General features: G+C 46.6%; 1 protein-coding gene across 1 annotated transcript in view; it reads right to left on the bottom strand.

Annotated features, from left to right (window-relative positions):
* Positions 1-22233, bottom strand: part of DNAH3 (dynein axonemal heavy chain 3) — a 660573-nt gene that overhangs the window by 490178 nt on the left and 148162 nt on the right. Inside the window, exons 10-12 of the mRNA XM_078665068.1 lie at positions 20813-20992; positions 10258-10394; positions 6503-6608 (exon numbers count right to left, since the gene is read on the bottom strand). Of these exons, the coding sequence (XP_078521194.1) occupies positions 6503-6608; positions 10258-10394; positions 20813-20992 (423 nt within the window). The remainder of the gene's footprint in view (positions 1-6502; positions 6609-10257; positions 10395-20812; positions 20993-22233) is intronic.

The raw sequence follows: 22233 nt of genomic DNA, 5'->3' as shown, positions 1-22233 counted from the left end.
TGTGTGGGGGTCTGTGTGTGTGTGGCTCTGTGTGTGTGTGGCTCTGTGTGTGTGGCTCTGTGTGTATGGCTCTGTGTGTGTGTGTGGCTCTCTGTGTGTGTGTGTGTGGGGGGGGGCTCAGTTGGGGTGTGTGGGTCTGTGTGTGGGTCTGTGTGTGTGTGTGTGGGTCTGTGTGTTTTTGTGTGGCATTTGCCAGAGATTAAACTATTGGCATTGTAAATGACAATGCCATTTATTTATCTGTTTTCAAAACCAACACTGTTTTTCCAACCCTATTGGCCCTCGGCAGTGTATTACAGCTACTGCTAAAACCTCTATGTCACTATCCTATCTCCCAGAGCTCTCTATGGAGGAGTTTGATAAACTTGTTATCAGAGTGAAATCAGGCTCGCCTAAAGACCCTCTGCGGCCCTCACAATTCAGGGAATCTCCTTCTTTCTGTCTTCCCCCGCTTTGTGAGCTTATTAATTTGTCTCTGTCTTTGGGTTCTGTACCTTGTGCCTGGAAACAGGCACAGGTAATCCCCATTCTGAAGAAACCTACTTTAGACCCCGAAAAAGCTGAAAGCTACCGTCCCATCTCTCTCCTCCCGTGGGCTGCCAAACTGACTGAGGCTTACGTAAATACCATTCTAGCAAACCATCTCCATTCTGCGAATATTTTAGATCCTACGCAGAATGGCTTTAGGCCCGGTCACAGTACTGAGACTGCGGTCCTGTACATGGCTGAACACCTTCGCATGCTGGTGGATTCGGGTCACACGGCGGCACTTGTGCTTCTCGATCTAAGTGCCGCCTTTGACACTGTCTCCCATGACACTCTACTCCAACGTCTGGTTGAGGCTGGGGTGGATAAGTTGGCTCTTGAATGGTTCAGATCTTTCCTATCTGATCGCTCCTTCAGGGTCATCACTCCCCCCTTCGAATCTAAACCACATGCGATTGCCCAGGGAGTACCACAGGGATCGGCTTTAAGCCCCACCCTATTTAATCTTTATGTCCAGCCGCTAGCTGATGTCGCCATGCGTGGGAACCTCTCCATCGTGTCCTACGCAGACAACACTCAGCTGGCGGTTGCGATTAGTGGGGCCTCCGATCTCGAGGCAGCTAAGTTCCGTGAGGGACTTATATCTGTGGCCCACTGGATGAATGACAATTTCCTGCAATTGAACGCTAAGAAAACCGAGGTGCTCATTGTGGGGAAACAAAGTCATCTGTGGGGCGATAGCTGGTGGCCTCAAGAGCTCGGCCCCACTCCTACCCCTGTTACTGAAGTAAAAAATCTTGGGGTGTGGTTTGACTCCCAATTGAGCTTCTCCACCAATACTAAAAAGACTGCTGCATCCTGCTTTGGGATTTTGCGTCAGCTTCGGTCCACCTTTAAATATTTTGACGCTCCCACTCGTCAACTCATCGTGCAAGCCATGATCCTGTCCAAACTGGATTATGCTAGCTCTCTTTTTCTTGGAGTCAATCAGGCTGAGCTCTTTCGCCTTCAACGCGTCCAGAACGCTGCCGCCAGGGCTCTGGTTGGCTTGCCCAAATTTTGCTCAGCTAGGAAAACCATTTACAATCTCCATTGGCTCCCAGTGGCACAGAGAATAAAGTTTAAATCTTTGATTCTGACCTTCAAAATCCTTAAACTTTCTTCCCCTCAGATTCTCCAGCATCTTATCTCTCCCTATGTGCCAGCTCGCACTTTGAGGTCCTCTGCTCTCCATCTTGCCACAGTTCCTCGTTTTAAGAGATCCAGGATTGGCGGACGCTCTTTTCAAGTCCTTGCCGCCAAGTTATGGAACTCCTTGCCTGCTCATATTCGTGCCATCGAGGGGCTTTTTGCTTTTAGGAAGGCGGTTAAAACCTCCCTTTTTCCTTTAGCTCCTTAGTTCTGCTGTTATGTGTTGTGTTTTTCTCTCTCTGTCCGGTTTTAGGTTCTGTTCTCGCGCCAGGACGCCCCTTTGCTGGGGCATCTGTGCGCGTAATAAATCCGGATAACATAACATAACATAAGATAACATAAATACAAATTTTGTCATTTCCAATGCCAATAGCTCAAACTTTTCAAAAGGCGAAACCATTGCATTGTAAATGCTTGTTAATTAGTAGTGACAGTTTCATACCACAAAAGATCCCCATTAACTGAAAAAGAGGGATATGAAAAAAGCACCCTCATGTTGAGAGATATTAGTCAATTTTCATCCTGGCAAAAAGTTCAAATTTGTGGCACCCTCCTTTTTTGCACCATCTTAGGAGAGGCTTAATGTATTTCCTTATCAAGCATCTCCAGCACATGCTCTGATGCAGCAGTTTCGTTCACCGAAAGCTGTTCTCACTTTTCAAGAACATTAAGTGTAAAGGTTTTGTATTCACTCCAGTATCCCAAGCTCTTTTTTTGTGCTTTTTTTTAAGCACTGGTCAGGTCAACACACTTCTAAGACAGTGCTGGTTGCTGTACTGTAGGTAACAAGCCAGGGGGCATATTACCAAGCAATAGCGATAATTATCGCTATTGCTTGGTTAGAGACAAAATTTTACCGCTGAGCAGCGGCGATTTTTACCGCAGATAAACCTTGGTATTACCAAGGTTTATCGCAAATGCGATAAAAAACGTCCGCAATGCCTGAATATCGCTGAAAAGTCAGCGATATTCATGCATTACCGAGCTAATGCTCTTAGCCATGTTATCCACCTCCCATTGGATAACATGGCTAAGAACTGCTCAGAGCGGTAATTGCAAACACAACAATGATGGACAGAATGTGGATCAATGTCACACATTCACCCCAGTCCAAAGATCTGGGCCCAAATCCATCGTTTTTCCACTCCACACCACCCTGGGTTAGACAATGGCGATATGCAAATCAGCGCTGACCCTGTGCCCCATGGGAACAGTCCAGTCCGAACTACAAAAGCCATGTCCTTCCCAGAACGGAAACAAGCATCCGAGGACCGGCCCAGTTTCGAGGTAACACCTCTCATCAGCCCGGCTAGCTTGATTCCAGTGGTGTGGAGTGCCTGGGACTCACGTCTGAGCATCCCCAGTACACTTAGAGCGGTAATTGCAAACACAACAATGATGGACAGAATGTGGATCAATGTCACACATTCACCCCAGTCCAAAGATCTGGGCCCAAATCCATTGTTTTTCCACTCCACACCACCCTGGGTTAGACAATGGCGATATGCAAATCAGCGCTGACCCTGTGCCCCATGGGAACAGTCCAGTCCGAACTACAAAGGCCATGTCCTTCCCAGAACGGAAACAAGCATCCGAGGACCGGCCCGGTTTCGAGGTAACACCTCTCATCAGCCCGGCTAGCTTGATTCCAGTGGTGTGGAGTGCCTGGGACTCACGTCTGAGCATCCCCAGTACACTTAGAGCGGTAATTGCAAACACAACAATGATGGACAGAATGTGGATCAATGTCACACATTCACCCCAGTCCAAAGATCTGGGCCCAAATCCATCGTTTTTCCACTCCACACCACCCTGGGTTAGACAATGGCGATATGCAAATCAGCGCTGACCCTGTGCCCCATGGGAACAGTCCAGTCCGAACTACAAAAGCCATGTCCTTCCCAGAACGGAAACAAGCATCCGAGGACCGGCCCGGTTTCGAGGTAACACCTCTCATCAGCCCAGCTAGCTTGATTCCAGTGGTGTGGAGTGCCTGGGACTCACGTCTGAGCATCCCCAGTACACTTAGAGCGGTAATTGCAAACACAACAATGATGGACAGAATGTGGATCAATGTCACACATTCACCCCAGTCCAAAGATCTGGGCCCAAATCCATCGTTTTTCCACTCCACACCACCCTGGGTTAGACAATGGCGATATGCAAATCAGCGCTGACCCTGTGCCCCATGGGAACAGTCCAGTCCGAACTACAAAAGCCATGTCCTTCCCAGAACGGAAACAAGCATCCGAGGACCGGACCGGTTTCGAGGTAACACCTCTCATCAGCCCGGCTAGCTTGATTCCAGTGGTGTGGAGTGCCTGGGACTCACGTCTGAGCATCCCCAGTACACTTAGAGCGGTAATTGCTTGTTTCCGTTCTGGGAAGGACATGGCTTTTGTAGTTCGGACTGGACTGTTCCCATGGGGCACAGGGTCAGCGCTGATTTGCATATCGCCATTGTCTAACCCAGGGTGTTGTGGAGTGGAAAAACGATGGATTTGGGCCCAGATCTTTGGACTGGGGTGAATGTGTGACATTGATCCACATTCTGTCCATCATTGTTGTGTTTGCAGTTACCGCTCTAAGTGTACTGGGGATGCTCAGACGTGAGTCCCAGGCACTCCACACCACTGGAATCAAGCTAGCCGGGCTGAAGAGAGGTGTTACCTCGAAACCGGGCCGGTCCTCGGATGCTTGTTTCCGTTCTGGGAAGGACATGGCTTTTGTAGTTCGGACTGGACTGTTCCCATGGGGCACAGGGTCAGCGCTGATTTGCATATCGCCATTGTCTAACCCAGGGTGGTGTGGAGTGGAAAAACGATGGATTTGGGCCCAGATCTTTGGACTGGGGTGAATGTGTGACATTGATCCACATTCTGTCCATCATTGTTGTGTTTGCAGTTACCGCTCTAAGTGTACTGGGGATGCTCAGACGTGAGTCCCAGGCACTCCACACCACTGGAATCAAGCTAGCCGGGCTGAAGAGAGGTGTTACCTCGAAACCGGGCCGGTCCTCGGATGCGTGTTTCCGTTCTGGGTAGGACATGGCTTTTGTAGTTCGGACTGGACTGTTCCCATGGGGCACAGGGTCAGCGCTGATTTGCATATCGCCATTGTCTAACCCAGGGTGGTGTGGAGTGGAAAAACGATGGATTTGGGCCCAGATCTTTGGACTGGGGTGAATGTGTGACATTGATCCACATTCTGTCCATCATTGTTGTGTTTGCAGTTACCGCTCTAAGTGTACTGGGGATGCTCAGACGTGAGTCCCAGGCACTCCACACCACTGGAATCAAGCTAGCCGGGCTGAAGAGAGGTGTTACCTCGAAACCGGGCCGGTCCTCGGATGCTTGTTTCCGTTCTGGGAAGGACATGGCTTTTGTAGTTCGGACTGGACTGTTCCCATGGGGCACAGGGTCAGCGCTGATTTGCATATCGCCATTGTCTAACCCAGGGTGGTGTGGAGTGGAAAAACGATGGATTTGGGCCCAGATCTTTGGACTGGGGTGAATGTGTGACATTGATCCACATTCTGTCCATCATTGTTGTGTTTGCAGTTACCGCTCTAAGAACTGCTCAGGGCAGGTGTTAGCTTTTGGAGATATTCGCGCTTAGCGCGAATATCTCCAAAAATTGGTAATAGGAGATAGCAATGTTAGCGACTGTTTCCAGTCGCTAACATCTTGGCACGCCCACTTTGCATGTCATTAGTGATAAATATCACTGAAATGCAAAGTGGGGCCTAAGATGGTCGCTATCTCCTATTAGCTGTCGCTAACTGGTGTTAGCGACAGCTAGGTAATAGGGAGATAATTTTATCTCCGCTTTCTTGGCTTTTAAAGCCAAAAAAGCGGAGATAAACCCCCTTGATAATATGCCCCCAAATTCCTCACCTTAGGAGGCATTTTTCAGTTATGGGATGACCCTTAGTATGAGTCCTCACTACTCTTCTTTATCATGTCTCACTGAGACGACCGCTGGAATGCCACACACCACATACTCACTATCCTTGAACACAGAAGTGTCTCTCCCCCTTTTCAAGTGGAGTACAACATGTAATACTGAATCTAGTTCAATCTTGTCTGGTTAAACCATGGGCCTGGCTCTACTAAGCTTTCCTCAGCCCTTACACCTGTGGTGTGAAAATAGGAACTAAAAGGCACGGGTGTGGTGGTGGCAATTATACCCTAATGTGACTTCCTATTTAGTCAGTGACACATAGTGCCACCATTGATGTCTTGCAAAAAAAAAAGAATTGTGGCACATCTACTGCCACTGAATGCTGGGATGCCTAAATACCAAGTTTGCTTAGTGTTGATCCCACTCCATGACTCTTTATTCCACCACGCTATGCTTGCTGTCTCTTTACCTCACTCTTGCAGATTTTTCATCCCTGCTTTCTCCCTTTGCCACTGTTGTCCTATATTTCTTTTCCTTCATTTTCCACCTTTTCTGTCATTCTCTCTCTTCGTCGCAGTCTACAACTGATGCTGAGGTATAAGTCATGGTACCCTTAAATAAAGGCTGGTGCCCACCAGCGCCATTCGCATGCACAAATTAAGCACTGTTTGAAGCATAAGTGAAGCTCACTAGCAATGCAAGAAGTGCCAACGTTTGAGTGACTCAACATTCTCCACGTTGCTGGGTGGGGAAAAGGTTGCAGCTAAAAAGCATCTATCAGAAATATGCATTAGTTATATATGCTCAAATCTGAAATAAACATCTGAATATATCCAGACATTTCTGACACATTTTGTTAGCATGCGGAAATCATAAAAGAATAAATCACAGTCCACAATATAAAGAAAGCACTGCTTATTACCTTAGTGAAGCCCTGGAGTGAGTGATCTTCTTTCAGAAATGCAGTAATATCTTGGTCTGCTTTACCGTTCAAAAGATCGTTGTACTTTCTGTACACATTCAGGTATCTTAATGAAAAAGGAAAATGACTTTAGAAAGTGCACCACTGTCTAAAGCATGGAATTAAGTTTGGTAGGGAAGTGATATGGTTGATGATGGGCAAGCTGGTCGGCTCTATAGTCTCTGACACCAAATCATAAACAGAATGTGGTCTGACTATTGAGGGTAACTCGCAGATGCATCCACCGAAGTTTTCAGTTACCCAAAGACATGGCCACAAATGCCCCAGCAGTTCCACTGTGAATCGGGCCCAAAGGATTCATCACCATGCAAGATCTGCACCACTGGAGTGAAGTGGGTTTGCACAGTATTGGGGATCTCTTCCAAGAAGGTCCCTTCCTCCCCTTTGAAGAGTTAGTAGACTAATACAATATACACAAAGGCCAGTTCCTAACTTACAATCAAATAGTCTTAGCATGCGCCATGCAATGGTAGAGCCGGACACCCATGATCTAATCCAGACCCTATACATCTAAGAGACCATAGGCATGTATCTCTACAAAAGCTTCGGGAGACCTGGGATGCTGATGTTAGTAGAGCATTACACGATACTGAATGGAATAAGGTCATTACCTAGCCCCGTGACCTGTCTCGCAACATGCATTTCAAAAACCTCCAATTCTCAATTCTACATAGAGCTTGCCTGTCAAGCTTCACCATATATTTCCTGATGCCTAATTGATGTGCCTGCGATGTAGCTCTCCCCAAGTGGATTTCCAAAACATGCTGTAGAGTTGTCTATCCCTGACCCAATATGGGCAGTCTACAATAGACACGCTGCAAACAACTACTTACTGTCCATGTCTGGACACCTGGGAGGTCTGTGCAGTTTGCCTAGTTGGACACTCCAAGAGGGACAAGCTCAGAGGGCGGCTCATTGATTTGGCATTACTGGTAGCCAAACGCACTCTTACCCTGAAATGGAGAGCAATGGCTCCTCCCTTTTGGGCCGTGTGGCGGCAATCCTTAATCCGTTGGGCTTAAATTGAGAGTGTGGCGCTGCCGCAGAAGCGAGAGGCTTCTATACACATCTCACCTCCAAGGCATGGGACGCCATCCTATTTCAGCTCCAGGAGTCCGGCAAGGAAGACTTAGTTACAGCCCCTCTGAATGTCAACATGAGGTAATGAAAATCACTTTGAATTATCAGCGTCCTGCTCCAGATCCTACACTTACTTTAAGAACGGCCATGTTGAATCCCACAGCTTTGGGATACGCAGCTAAGCTGATTAGCCCCATCATCCTGTCCTTGCATCACACACATAATTTCATTTTTCAATATAACACCAAGAACGGTGCCACCGAGTGACACCAATGTTGTGTAAAGTTTAGAAATCTGATTGAAGTGACAGTTGCTGCCCTGTCTTGTGCATTGCTATAACTTGTATATCACATTGCTCACATCACAGAAGGCCTCATTACAATTATAACTGATAAGCGGTGCATAAGTAGATGTTAAGCTTGGTAGATGTCTCAATGGATATAGAAAAAATGTCATTCTATATGCTTAAATAACTATTGAGATGCACTTTACATTAAGTTTAAATCAATAAGGTTTTTGGGGAAATAGTATATGGCCTGAAGGAATTATTGTGTCCTACAAACAGTTTACAGAATTTTTGCATAATTGGAGTTATTGAGGTGAAATCTACAGCGAATGGAGTGATATTTCTCAAAACGATATGTAGGACACCATACTTTTGTCAGGTAATATTTTTCCTAGTGATACTCTGACATATAACTGGACAGAGGCGGGTCTGTTGGGGGTGAGGATAATATGCTGGGCGAGGACTGGTCCAGTGAACAGAAGGAAAAAGGAAGGGGTGTGAGGAGGTGCCTAGAGATTCCTGGGTGTTCTGCATTTGCGAGGAGAAGGAACATGCATAGTCATTGGCTTTAAGTGCCTGTGGAGTGCATATTGTTCATGGCAAGGAAGGGAGAGATTGAAGGGTTCTGGTGCACTGGGCGGGAACAGAGTAAAGAGTGTAGGTGGGTGTTAAGAGTATGAGCCTGAGGCCTGGCCAAGATCCAGATTGAAGGCTTCAGGGGATAGACTCTAATTTGTTAAATGTTTATGACATCAGGGTCCCAATATACTAATATCTGTTTGCAAACCATTTTGTCCAAAATGTCTATCAATGGTTTGTGAACAAATATCAAGTTTACAATGCAACGTGCAAACAGAAGAAAATCACAAATTGCCTATTTTCAAGAGGTTGCAAAGCCACCTGCCTTTGAATGTTATTGGGCGGTTTGCTATTTGCAACCCCTTTAGATTGACTGTAAGTGTGGGTTTGGTGGACTGCAAGGCATAGCAGATCTTGATCTCACCATTTGCATTCGCAAAGAAGGAACATGTTTTTAAAGCGGGGTGTGTCCATTAAAGGGACAGGAGCTGCTTTTAAAAATATAATATTTTCGGTTAAGGAAGATCTTGGTGGAGCAGGAAGTGGTCACCAGACCAGGGCCTTCTATCCCAAAGCCACCCAACGATTGTCAAAGGGGAAGCCTCCCCTGTGGGAATCTGTTAGACCACAACTCGAGAGTCTGTAACTTTTTTAATGGTTTGCGACCGCAGTTGAGGTCACATTTATACATTGTATTTGGCATCACAATTAAGAAGGGACACCCCTCACATGCCCTCTCCTAATTGCTATTCAAATTTAGTCTCATGAGGCAAATGGTGAGTGAAAAACTTGCAAAATGGTTTTGATATATTCCAGATCACAAAACCTGTAACCATCTGAATTACAGGCTTTGCGTACCTTAATATGCAATGGTTCATTGGGCCGCAGGTCTATTGCCATCTCTGGAGGTGAGAAGCCACGCTAGTTTGAAGGGCACAGATGGATTTCGTTATCTGGCTGTTATCATTGAGGGAGTTGGGAGTAAGAGGGCCTTGGGCTTATGAAGGTGGAGAAAGAGCTCTGTTAAATACACTAACAGGTCATACAGAGAACATTTGGGGATGTGATGCATGAGGACCGGATCATGGGAGAACTTGCATATCGGATAACAAGATCATACTGAGACAGGAAGCAGAGAAAGTTACAGCGATGTAGTAATCTACATTACTAGCACATCTGTGAGTTAAAAATACTGAGGTCTGGATTATGAGTTCCCTAGGAAGGGGGTTCCGATTTTTCCCAGGCCCGGTACATACTGAGTCGAAGTATTTATGGGATCCGGTAAATCCAGATCCAGTTTCACGCCTGGGGATATTCAAAGTTAAGGAATCCGCGGCTAGATTCAGATATAGAATTTGGTGCTTGCCAATACCAAACCGAATTCCACATACCTCTGCAATTACCTGGCATATGTGCCCGACAAATTTCAGAAGGTTTGATCTCATGAAAATCTCACGACAATGGGGAGATTACGGGGATGCAATATTTATCGTGCCCGATATTTATCCCATGCAAAGAACTTTGGCATATTTGGAATTCCAATCCCTGTGCAAACAGGAGTTCATGGAGGGATCTGAATTTTGCTTCATGTTCGTAACTGGGCTTGAGGGGTGGCTGCCTTGGGATCAACCCTCTTTGTATCAAATATAGATGGGTGAATATGCAATTAGTCTTGTTAGTACATACATTTCAAAGTAAGGAATTTGAGAAATTACACTGATAATTGCGACTGCGCAAAATGCAAACTTACTTCTGAGGGCCCACCATATTACTATTAAAAATATCCCTTGTTTTAGTCACAAAATCTGACACCAATGACTCCTGAATCTGGACTGTACTCAGGCAAGGATCATCCGTTTGAATTTCAGGAAACAGTTCAAGCTCTACCTGTGAAAACAGTTTAGAAACTATCGTAAATTGAGTATAATCAGCAGGACAAACATTTTCGAAAGTTTAAAACCATGGATAATAATGCTAGGCATTTCAACAGCTCAAGAGAAAGTTAACCATATACTAATCAGTGTTTTAGGTCTATCTTTCTTCAAACTGCCACGTTGCATTCTTGATCATTGTTGAAAAAAGAGAAACCATTTACACTTTCAAACTGACTTCCTAAATTGACTACCACTGTACCAGATTTCGGTCACAAAATATGAATACATAACTTAAGGAATCAGCATTTGGAAGGGACACCCTTTACACATTCCTAGCCTTTACACGCCCCTTCCGAATAATAATTTGGTATTTACTCGCAAACCCAAATTGCGATTTGGTCATGTGTGACCAAATCGCAATTTGAGTTTTGTACATTTAAAAATGCCATTTTGCGGTTGCAAAGACTCCAATGTGACCTTTGCAAGCATAGAATTGTTTTGTACACGAGGGCCTCTGCGACCAGTGTAATCTTAGTCTGTGGAATTAAGCCACTGTCTTGACAATCCAATGGAGGAAATATTGGGAAGTAAAAGGTGTGGCATTCTCACACACGCAAAGTATTGTATTGTATTTGGAGGAATTCCCTCCATTACACAGCACTGGAGCCAACATTCTGTATAGTCTGGGACACCACCAGGGGAGAAACATCCATTACAACACAGTCATTAAATCACACTGCTTTTACAACGCAACTTTACCAACGCAACTGCCTTTAAATCGCATGCCATTACAACGCATGGCACTACAACGCATGCCATTACAACACATACCATTACAATGCAAGCCATTACAATGCATTATAAGGTAAGTAATGGTGATTTTTTAGTTTTTGGGTGGTTATGGGTTTTGGTGTAGATGGGAATAGTAATTTTTACACCTACACTATCCAACACTTTCCCTACTATTGCACTCACTGGATTGAGAATAGTATTTTTACCCCTAAACTATCCAACACTTACCCTACTGTTGCACTCACTGGAGTGGGAATAGTAATTTTTACCCCTACACTATCCAACACTTACCCTACTGTTGCCCTAAAAGTATTATGTGTTATAATGGTTTGCGTTGTAATGGAAATAGTTGTAATGGTTGTGTTTAAAAATGCGTGGTAATGGAATGCGTTTTAAAATCATGCGATGTAATGGTAGTTGCGATGTAAAAACCAAGTTGTAAAAGCATGCGTTGTAATTGTTTGCGCTGTAACGTCAAATATTCCCACCACGGCTATACTGGAATTTCCATCAGCCAATACCGTGTAGGCGCCCATAACAGCCTGTACCATGCGGTACTTTCTCTTTGGAGGTGGGGGGAGGAATGTTGCTGGCATTAATTGTACGCTCATGCTGGTGGGTTAGCGGTATTAATGAGTGTTGCATGCTTCAAAGGCACCATGCGCTTTTATGGCACTGTAAAACCTTTCGTGGTCTGCTGCCATTGCCTAAATGCTTGTGCTCCCTCTAGGCGGCTCCTTGCGGCCATCACTGATTGTAAAGTCGCTACCATGATTTCAGTCCAATCAGAGGCCTGCTGACGGTCACTAGTAAAGGCTCCAGAACTACTGATTCTCTTGCAGCGATTCTTGCTAGAGCCAAAGAGATATCATTCTAATGAATGTGTGAATTCTGTTTGCATAGTGGTGGGTTAGTTCTTGACCATCACTTCTATCACTCAGCGGTGGAAGTGAAAGACAAGTAACAGGATTTGAGTCCCACCACTTTTGTTTACTGTTAAATAGTTCCACTGCATTTCCCTACCAGTCTCACTCTTCCAGTACTTTTCCTGCAGTGCACCAGCCCCCACATGACACGAGTCATTTTAGAAGAACTCTAGTATGCACTTTCACCACCCCTATATTTTGTATTTTGGGGGCTAGCATTGTTCCAATAGAAACCCTGAACTGGGATACGGCAAATCGAGTCAGAGTTTATAAAACTGAAAAGCTTGTCTTTATCTTGGCTTCTAGTGCTGTGTGACGGGATACTTCGAAACTCGGAGGGCAAGGGCAGCTGGCTGTAATGAACTAACAAACTCAAAACACTTAAAGGGTGATGGCCTAGTGCCAGCTTTGGAAATTCCTTTTCCCTTCATAAATCCACCAGTCACAAATCAGACCAATCTATTGGGGATTGTATTCTTTCATTTCGGGTTAATTTGCATATCATGATTAAGGTTTATAACCTAAGCATCCTGTTCGACATGTTGTTTGTCACCCACTAATACTCATGTGTATTTTAGGCTGTGCTACCTTTTCTCATGTTGGATTACTCACCTTCTGGTTCATCTCTGATCCAAGGAGAAAACAGTGTGCGATGAGGTGTCACTGTCCTGACTCCGTCGGTAGCGGTCGCTCCCCTCGCTCCCCTCGCTCCCTGGCTCCTGCTGGTATGGTAGCGCTTCATTTGTAACATTGACTGATGCTGGTATCGTAGCGCTTCATTCCTAACATTGACTGGTGCTTTAATTTCGACTGAGCTCCGTCCTGATCATCTAAATTTGCCGCATTGCCTAATTACAGCGTAACGCTATTGTGTTTGCATATTGTAGCGCTTGTGTGCCAGCGTAGCGCTTTTACAGGCTCGCATTGTGTTCCTCTGTTTTATCTGTGCCTGATTGTGCCTGCGCCTCTGCCCACCCCAACCTCGTCCAGTTTCCTTTCGTTATTGCTGCCATCTTGTTGTTGTTTTGCCTTACAGCCCGCCCCTCCACCCCGCGCCCGCCTCCCAGCTGACCCTCCCTCCCACAGGAAAGGTTAGGTCGACCTCGTTGACCACAGCGTTGTGACCGTCCTGACTCCGTCGGTAGCGGTCGCTCCCCTCGCTCCCTGGCTCCTGCTGGTATCGTAGCGCTTCATTTGTAACATTGACTGATGCTGGTATCGTAGCGGTTCATTCCTAACATTGACTGGTGCTTTAATTTCAACTGAGCTCCGTCCTGATCATCTAAATTTGCCGCATTGCCTAATTACAGCGTAACGCTATTGTGTTTGCATATTGTAGCGCTTGTGTGCCAGCGTAGCGCTTTTACAGGCTCGCATTGTGTTCCTCTGTTTTATCTGTGCCTGATTGTGCCTGCGCCTCTGCCCACCCCAACCTCGTCCAGTTTCCTTTTGTTATTGCTGCCATCTTGTTGTTTTGCCTAACAGCCCGCCCCTCCACCCCGCGCCCGCCTCCCAGCTGACCCTCCCTCGCCCCTCCCCCTCCCACTCATGTCAGATGCATTTGTGCGCAGCGTTCACGCACAGCGGTCGCGCCCCATGCGCGCCGAAGGTGCGCCAAAGGTAAACCCGTCTACGCCTGTCCGCGCCTGGACCGCGCCCAGCGCCAGACCCCCTGCTCCCCGCAAGACCCACCCCGTCCGCATCACATATGACGCCGCTACCCTCTCAGCTCTAAACCCCGGCCGCTCACCATAATGCTCCCAGGCTGCCCTGGGACACACCCATGGACCCTTCACCTGCCACTCCTGCAAGTTCGACTGCATCAAGACCCACACCAAACCCACTAACCCCAAACAGTGCCCCGACAACAACTACCTGAAGTGCATCCTCCTCAACACCCGCTCGGTCCACAAACACTCCATTGAACTCTGGAATCTCCTCGACACCACATCCCCGGACGTCGCCTTCCTCACAGAAACCTGGATGAACGCCTCTTCAGCCCCCGACATCGCCATAGCCATCCCGGACGGCTACAAGATCATCCGGAAAGACCGCACCAACCAAACAAGAGGAGGCATCGCCATAGTCCACAAGAACACCATCCGCATCACGACCAGTTCCGACGATAACCTCGCAACCGCAGAACACCTTCACTTCCAGATCCACACCGACCCCAAGACCACACTCAGAGGCACCCTCATCTACCGACCCCCAGGATCCCGCACACAATTCAGCGAAGACATCACTGACTTTATCAGCCCACATGCCCTCCCCTCCGAAAACTACATTCTACTGGGAGACCTGAACTTCCACCTTGAAAAGAAGAACGACTGCAATACCACCAATCTTCTAGACAACCTGAACAATCTCGGACTCAAACAACTTGTTGACACCCCCACCCACTTTGCCGGACACACGCTTGACCCAATCTTCACCACCAGCAAGCACATCTCTTTCGATCACACTACTACTCTCCATTGGACAGACCACAACTGCGTTCACTTCACCTACGAAAAGACCTCGTCCCACAACCCCCCACAACCTATTCCCCGAAGAAACTGGAACAAAATCACTACCGATCAGCTCCTCACATCGCTTCACCAAAACCCTCCCGCCAAATCATCGGACCCAAACCAAGCAGCCACCAACCTGACTCAATGGATCACCCACAGCATTGACAAACTAGCACCCCTGAAAAACCATCAAATCAAGCAAGGCAACAAAAAAGCCCCCTGGTTCAACGACGACCTTAAGATATCCAAAAAGCTCTGTCGTACCCTCGAGAAAGCCTGGAGAAAAAACCCAACCACTGACAACCTGGCCTCCTTCAAGAACGCCACCCGCAAACACCACCAACTCATCCGATCCACCAAGAAATCAGCATTCAAGGATCGACTTGACAACAACGCCCAAAACAGCAAGGAACTATTCAACATCGTCAAAGAATTTACCAACCCCAACGCTGGCTCCAACGACATCACCCCCTCCCAAGACCTCTGCGACTCTCTATCCTCATTCTTCTACAACAAAATCGCAGACATACATAACAGCTTCTTAAACCAATCCAAAGACCAGCCCACTTCACCCACCCCCGAACCAAAACCGCACTCTAACAACCTATACGCCTGGAACACTATCACCACCGAAGACACCATCCGCTTGATGAACTCCATCCACTCAGGATCGCCAACCGACCCTTGCCCCCACCACATTTTCAACAAAGCAGACTCTATCATCGCACCCCATGTCCGCGATGTCATCAACTGCTCCTTCAATTCCGCTACCTTCCCGGAAAACTTGAAACATGCCGAACTCAGCGCCCTTCTAAAGAAACCCACAGCAGACCCCACTGAACTTAAGAACTATCGCCCCATCTCGCTCCTCCCGTTCCCCGCCAAAGTCATAGAGAAAGCCGTTAACAGTCAACTCGCCGCCTTCCTTGAATCCAACAAATCCCTTGACCCCTCACAACCCGGTTTCCGAGCAAAACACAGCACCGAAACCGCCCTCATCGCAGCTACAGATGCCATCCGAACGCTTCTGGACAACGGAGAAACAGCTGCCCTCATCCTACTTGACCTCTCCGCAGCCTTTGACACAGTCTGTCATAACACCCTCATACAACGCCTCAGCAACGTCGGAATACAAGGAAAAGCACTGGAATGGATCATCTCGTTCCTCGCCGGAAGAACCCAGAGATTCTGCCTCCCCCCTTTCAGATCAGAGACCACCGAAGTCATCTGCGGCGTACCACAAGGATCATCACTCAGCCCCACCCTCTTCAACGTATACATGAGCCCTCTCGCTTCCATCGCACGTCAACACAACCTCAACATCATCTCCTACGCAGACAACACCCAGCTGATCCACTCTCTCACCAAAGACCCAAACACCGCCAAAACGAACCTACACGAAGGAATGAAAGATGTAGCCGAGTGGATGAAGAACAGTTGTTTAAAACTAAACTCGGACAAAACGGAAGTCCTCATCTTAGGTTCATCCCCCTCTGCCTGGGACAACTCTTGGTGGCCACCTGCCCTGGGATCAGCACCCACACCTACGGATCACGCACGCAACCTAGGCTTCATCCTAGACTCCTCTCTCTCGATGTCCAGACAAGTCAACGCCGTCTCATCATCGTGCTTCAACATCCTACGCATGCTCAAAAAAGTCTTCCGTTGGATCCCCACCGACACAAGAAAGACGTCACCCACGCCCTGGTCACCAGCCGTCTGGACTACGGAAACACCCTTTATGCCGGAACCACAGCCAAACTACAGAAAAAACTCCAACGCATCCAAAATGCCTCTGCCAGACTCATACTGGACTTTCCTCATCAATCTCACATTTCCGGTCACCTGAAAGACCTACACTGGCTCCCCGTCAACAAGAGAATAACATTTCGTCTCCTCACCCACGCACACAAAGCCCTCTACAACCTTGGACCAGAATGCCTCAACACACGACTAACCTTCTACACCCCCACCCGCCAACTACGATCATCCAATCAAGCCCTCGCCACTATCCCACGCATCCGTAAATCCACCATGGGGGCAGATCCTTCTCCTACCTTGCGGCCAAGACCTGGAATTCTCTCCCCACCCACCTCCGCCTTACACAGAACCACCTCTACTTCTGAAAACAACTAAAAACTTGGATATTCGATAAGTAATTGCACCCCCCTCCCCCAAGCGCCTTGAGACCCTCTGGGTGAGTAGTGCGCTATATAAATTTCTGAACTTGAACTTGAACTTGTACTAGAAGGCAGTTAACCCCCCATTCATCTCTCATTTAAGAAGATGTCAGCATCAACGGGGAGCTCTTTAGAAAGTAGCATTTCTCTTGCAGATAGCATGTGTTTATTTTTGAAGAAACACATAGTCCTTATGTTCTAAATGTCATATTATATATCTCTTTATCAGATACTGATCCTCAGTCTGTCTGGTAGGATCTGCTTTCTCCTACCTTCATCCTAATGCCCTAATCTGCCAATGCTACTCTTATTTTATCATCCTCGACCCTGTAGCAATATCATTTTCAGTTTACCACAGTATTCTCTCCCCTCCTAGATAATAGTATGAACATTGTTGGCAGAACCTATTTCTACCTTCGTATATTCACCCTCGTCACCATGACATCATCAAGATCAATGGCAGTCAACGGTGCACCAAGCTGTGAATAAGCCTCTAATTCTGTTGTTTTAGTCAATTTATGGCTCAGCTCACTCATACCTCACACAAATAGTCATTTGATACACTTTGACAAAATCTGAGCTCTGAGATTACTGCTAGGTTACACCGGCGAGCCTCCTTAAAATCATCGTGGGCCACATCCACATCTTGGTTGATGAAAAATGGCCCTTTCCGTAGGGTCACCCCGAAACCTTTTGCCTTCCTCCACTTTTTCTGACCGCACTTTTGTTGGCTTTAGGACTCTGTGTACTTTACCACTGCCCGGATGCCGACTCCACTCCGCCATTCGCACTTATCACGTGCGCCCTCTCCTCCACGCTCAGCCGGTCTTCAGGACGCCACTGGCCCTGCTACCCTTGCCGGACCGAGCAACCACTCCTTGGCGGTTTTCATCGCCTGTGCACCTGCGTTCGGGGTCGTTTCTCCACCGTGCCCTATCAACCAGATTCCACCCAACTTGTAGCCCTACAGCCCTGATGAGTCACATCTCCTTCACGGTGTGACGAAACACGTGTCGGCTGTCTACTTCCTTACTGTACTGTCCATTGTTTGACTTATAACATCTTTATTCACACGAATCATTGACATTCCTGGCTTCCGTTTTTCAAAGCATTCACTCTTTATGAGCAAAGAACTCAGGCACTATACTGGGACTATTAACCATACGTGCGTGTGCACAGGATCTGTTCTCATTCCAGTTGTTCTTGGCCCGCCTAGATCATTTCAGGGGCCTTTTTTCACGAAGGGTTTGTGTTCCCCTGTCCTGGTTTGCACCGCGTGCCTACTGCACAAACGATCTCAACCACAACTTCATACTGCTCAGAGCGCCACTACTTCCTACTCCTTAACACAAACCCTGTCTCCTACCGACACTTTATCACTGCTAACCAGTGCTAAAATGCTTGTGCCCTCTCCTTAAAACACAGTAACATTGGCTAATGCTCAATTGGCATACTTAATTTATTTATAAGTCCCTACTAAAGTGCACTACATATGACTATGGCTTGTAAATTAAATGCTACTAGTGGGCCTGCAGCACTAATTGTGCCACACACTTAAGTAGCCCTTTAATCATGCCTCAGGCATGTCATTTTGGAGCCTGTGTGTGCTGTTTACACTGTCATGTCGGCCTGGCAGAATAAACCTTTTTCCAGGCCCAAACATTCCCTTTTTATTAATATAAGTCACCCCTAAGGTAGGCTCTGGACAGCCCAGATGGCAGGGTGCAATGTATTTAAAAGGCAGGATATGTACTTTTAAGATTTACATATCCTGGTAGTGAAAAACTCCCAAAGTTGTTTTCCACTACTGCACGGCTTAGTTCTCCCATAGGATAACATTGAGATTAGCTTATTCCATTTTGTAAGTGAAATGTCTACGTGGAAAGAGATAAGACCCCCAAGTCTGGTATCTCTGGAATCCTAATTTAAAACCCTAATTTATGGTGAAGTTGTATTTCAAATTACAATTCTGAAAATGGTATTTTTAGGAAGTTGGCATTTTCTTACTTTAGCCCTTTGGTGCCTGCTGCTTGTCTCGGATCTCATGTCAGGGGTGGGTGACAGCTGGGCTTTGTGTATTCCCCCTAGACAGACACAAATAATGGGAGCTTAGGTGTGACTTGATGGGCCATCCATGCAGCACGGTAGGCAGGAGCTGGACCCTGCCTCAATTACAACTGAATAGGCTGTGTCCTGTCCCCACACAAAGGGCGGCATAACCCCCTGTAGTGAGTCTGAAGCCGCAAGAAGGGAGGACCTCTGTGCACTTCAAAGGCATGTCTTTGAAGTCTACCCCCACTTTAAAAGCTCAACTGGGTATAAGTACTGAACCTCTGACACCACCACTTTAGTTCACCTGTGGATACTCTGCCAGGAAAAAGGACTGTGATGCTGAAAGTGTGCCACTCTGAAGAGCTGTTGCCTTGCTGTGCTGACCTGCTGCCTTCTTGCCTGGAGAGAAAGAACTTGACCTAAAACCCAACTTGAACCCAGGACTCCAGATGGACTTAAAGGGCCAGCCTTCTGGCCTCCTGATCTAAGCCTCAGGAACATAGCAGGCTCCCCACAGCTCCTGGACCCCCCTTCAAAGAGTTCCTGACCTCCATGGGGCACCTTGCATGTCCCTGGGCCCTTAGTGTGGTACTGGAGCTCTAAAAGTCAAGCTTTTGGGCTCTTCTCATTCACTGCAGAACCGGGCTGCTCACACAAAGAATCAGCGTGAGTCGCCACAAGTTTATCTCCACATAGCAAGTATTGCGTGTCGGCATGGATCACCACCATGAGGCTCCAGCCTGCCCATCCACAACACCCGGCCTGCTCTTTGCACCACACCACCATCGCCAGCAACGCTCTCCTTGCTCCACGCAAAGATTCGCCCCCAGGAACGCAACTCATGGCACAAAACTTGAGATGGTAAATCTACATCTCTACTAACCTGGGCTGTATCTGACCCGCACTTCATCGCGGTTGGCCTGAATTTTGGATTTGACATGGCCCAGATATCCCTGGTTAGTGCTTTATGCTTTTAAGAGCTGTTTTACCTATTGAATGTTTGTTGTTTTGGCTTTGTTTTATTTATAGAATTATGCTGTGTTGTTCAAACCTGGTGTGGAATCTTTTTGTGAGATGTTTTCACTGATTTACTGCTTGAAGTGTTGCACAAATACTTTACACATTGCCTCTAAAGTTAAGACTGGTTGCTTTCTACCAAGCTACCAGACGGTGAGCAGAGGTTAATTTAAGGTGTGCTTGTGCCTTACCATGACTAGGACTGAGATTACTGCTTGACCAGGGCATATACCCTACTCAACCAGGAACCCAATTTCTAACTTTGGTCCTACAGCTCGTTCTGGTCATCTGCTTAGAAAACTCACAATACTCGTCCAGTAGACCGCAGGTCACTACGTTTTTCTTCTAGTGAGGTCAATTCTAAAACCTCAACTTTTCACTATTTACAGTTTTTGACATGGCCTTGAGGGTTAGCTTAGGAAAAGCCACAGGAAGGACAAATATCATTTCAATAATGACCCCCTTTCTGTTAGTGCAGGAGTCATAAGCCCATTTATCATTTTCCAAGAAATGTCAGAATTAAGGAACTTGTTTCCTTTCGGTTTTATTTTATTATTAATAAATGCCCCAAAGTAGGGTTTGCCTATCCTCTCTATTATACTGGTTTAGCCACCCTATGTAACGAAATCCTCTTGCTGCTGCATTCTTGAAGAAATGTAAATAATGTTCTAGCTGTAAGCCTCTTTCAACAACAGGTTGTTCAGTACCATCATTATATCTCAAAATGTATCTAGCTCCTTATTTTGAATCTTCAATTTTAATATCAGAATTATTATTCCTTTCACAGGCAATAGAATGTCTAAACGTCTTTAATCCATTTAACCAATTTTGGATTAATAAATAAGACCAAAGGAGATTTACTCTCACCATTATTATGCTTGATGTGCTAAACATTCATAATAAAACGTTAATTGCAATTACTACTTGAGTCATATCTAAATATTATCTTACCTTAGGAAGTCCTGCAGCACTCGTCAAAACTTCATTGAAACAGCGGCGGATTAAATTCCAGCAGTCTTCGAAATTCGGGTCAAAGCCAATTTTGGGTTCTTCCACTAGGAGTTTCAATATTAGTATTTGGGGCGTAAAGAATTCAATCTCATCGTATGTTTCTCCAAAATCATTGCCCTCCTAAAGAAATATGTTTTCAAAAACAATATATAAAAAATATATATGTAAATGTATATACAAATCAAGAATTTCCTCAAGGCCACTTTCAATTCCAAAATAAATATGTTGGGGTAACTAAAACCCCTATTATCTTGCAACATATTTCCTAACTAGTATAGGTGTCTGTGAATCTCTCATCCACCTAAGGCTGACATTAAACACTGAATATCCCATACTTTTCAAAAATGATCCGTCTTTTATAGAGTACCTACGTTTAGCCTTCAGCTGCTCCTAGATAAATAGTATAGCTTCGATGTGAACATCATATTAACTGGGATAAAGTCAACTCTTGAGACTAAGTCAGAATCCTTCTGCTTGTGGCTGGACAGTATCATTTCTACAGAATAAGATGTCTTACACACATCAACAATCCATTACTCAAACATCCTGCAAAAACAAATGAAGATCCTTTCTTCCCCATGTGGTTTTTAGGTCTCGCCTGTCGATGCGCATGCGCATCGAGCAAGCGAGACTATAGGGGCTCATCCAGACTTTATCTAACTTTCAAGGAATCGTGGCGATTCCTTGCAGTGCCCGTGACTTTTAAGCTCAATGCGCATGTGCATTGAGCTTAAAAGCGCGTGCACAGCCGCCCGCATTCCTCCGACACCTTTGAAGTGAAACTTAGCTTCACTTCAAAGGCCCGGCTTGTTCACACCCACATGCCGCTCTGCCCCGCTCCGCCCCCTCCCCTGAGTCATCCTGCCTGCCCCTTCCCGCCGTGTCGCATTTCTCCTCCCCCCTCCCCTCTCCCCTCTCCCCTCTCTTCCCTCCGTCTTGTTTTCTTTGATGCTGGTATTGCTGGCAGCGGCATTGCGCTTGGAGGGACAGCAACAACATAAAACTGACCATGAAGTTAATCACAGGACCCTGCAGCCGAAGGCTTCGTGCACTGAGCCCTCCCGGCATACACATAATTTTATCGCTCTCTTTCTCTCGCGCTCTCCCTACATCTATAGCTCCCCCTCCCTCTCTCCTGTCTTCCTCTGTCTCACTCTAACTGTGTTCCTCCCTCTGTCTCACTCCCCCCTCTTTTTCCTCCTCTCTCCCTCCCTCTCCGTCTCGCAGCTTAGATTCACGTTTCTGCCTGTTTCACTCTCTCTTCCAACTCTCACCCCCCTCTCCATTTACTTACACAAATCTCGCAGATACCCCAAGCAGCGGTGCACGCAGTACCAATCCTTCTGTTATGCCACATCTCG

This window comes from Lissotriton helveticus, chromosome 10, assembly GCF_964261635.1.
Source record: "Lissotriton helveticus chromosome 10, aLisHel1.1, whole genome shotgun sequence".
In the NCBI taxonomy this organism is placed as follows: Eukaryota; Metazoa; Chordata; class Amphibia; order Caudata; family Salamandridae; genus Lissotriton; species Lissotriton helveticus.
Note: the sequence above shows the minus strand (reverse complement) of the source record. Positions and strands in the feature narration are given on the sequence as shown.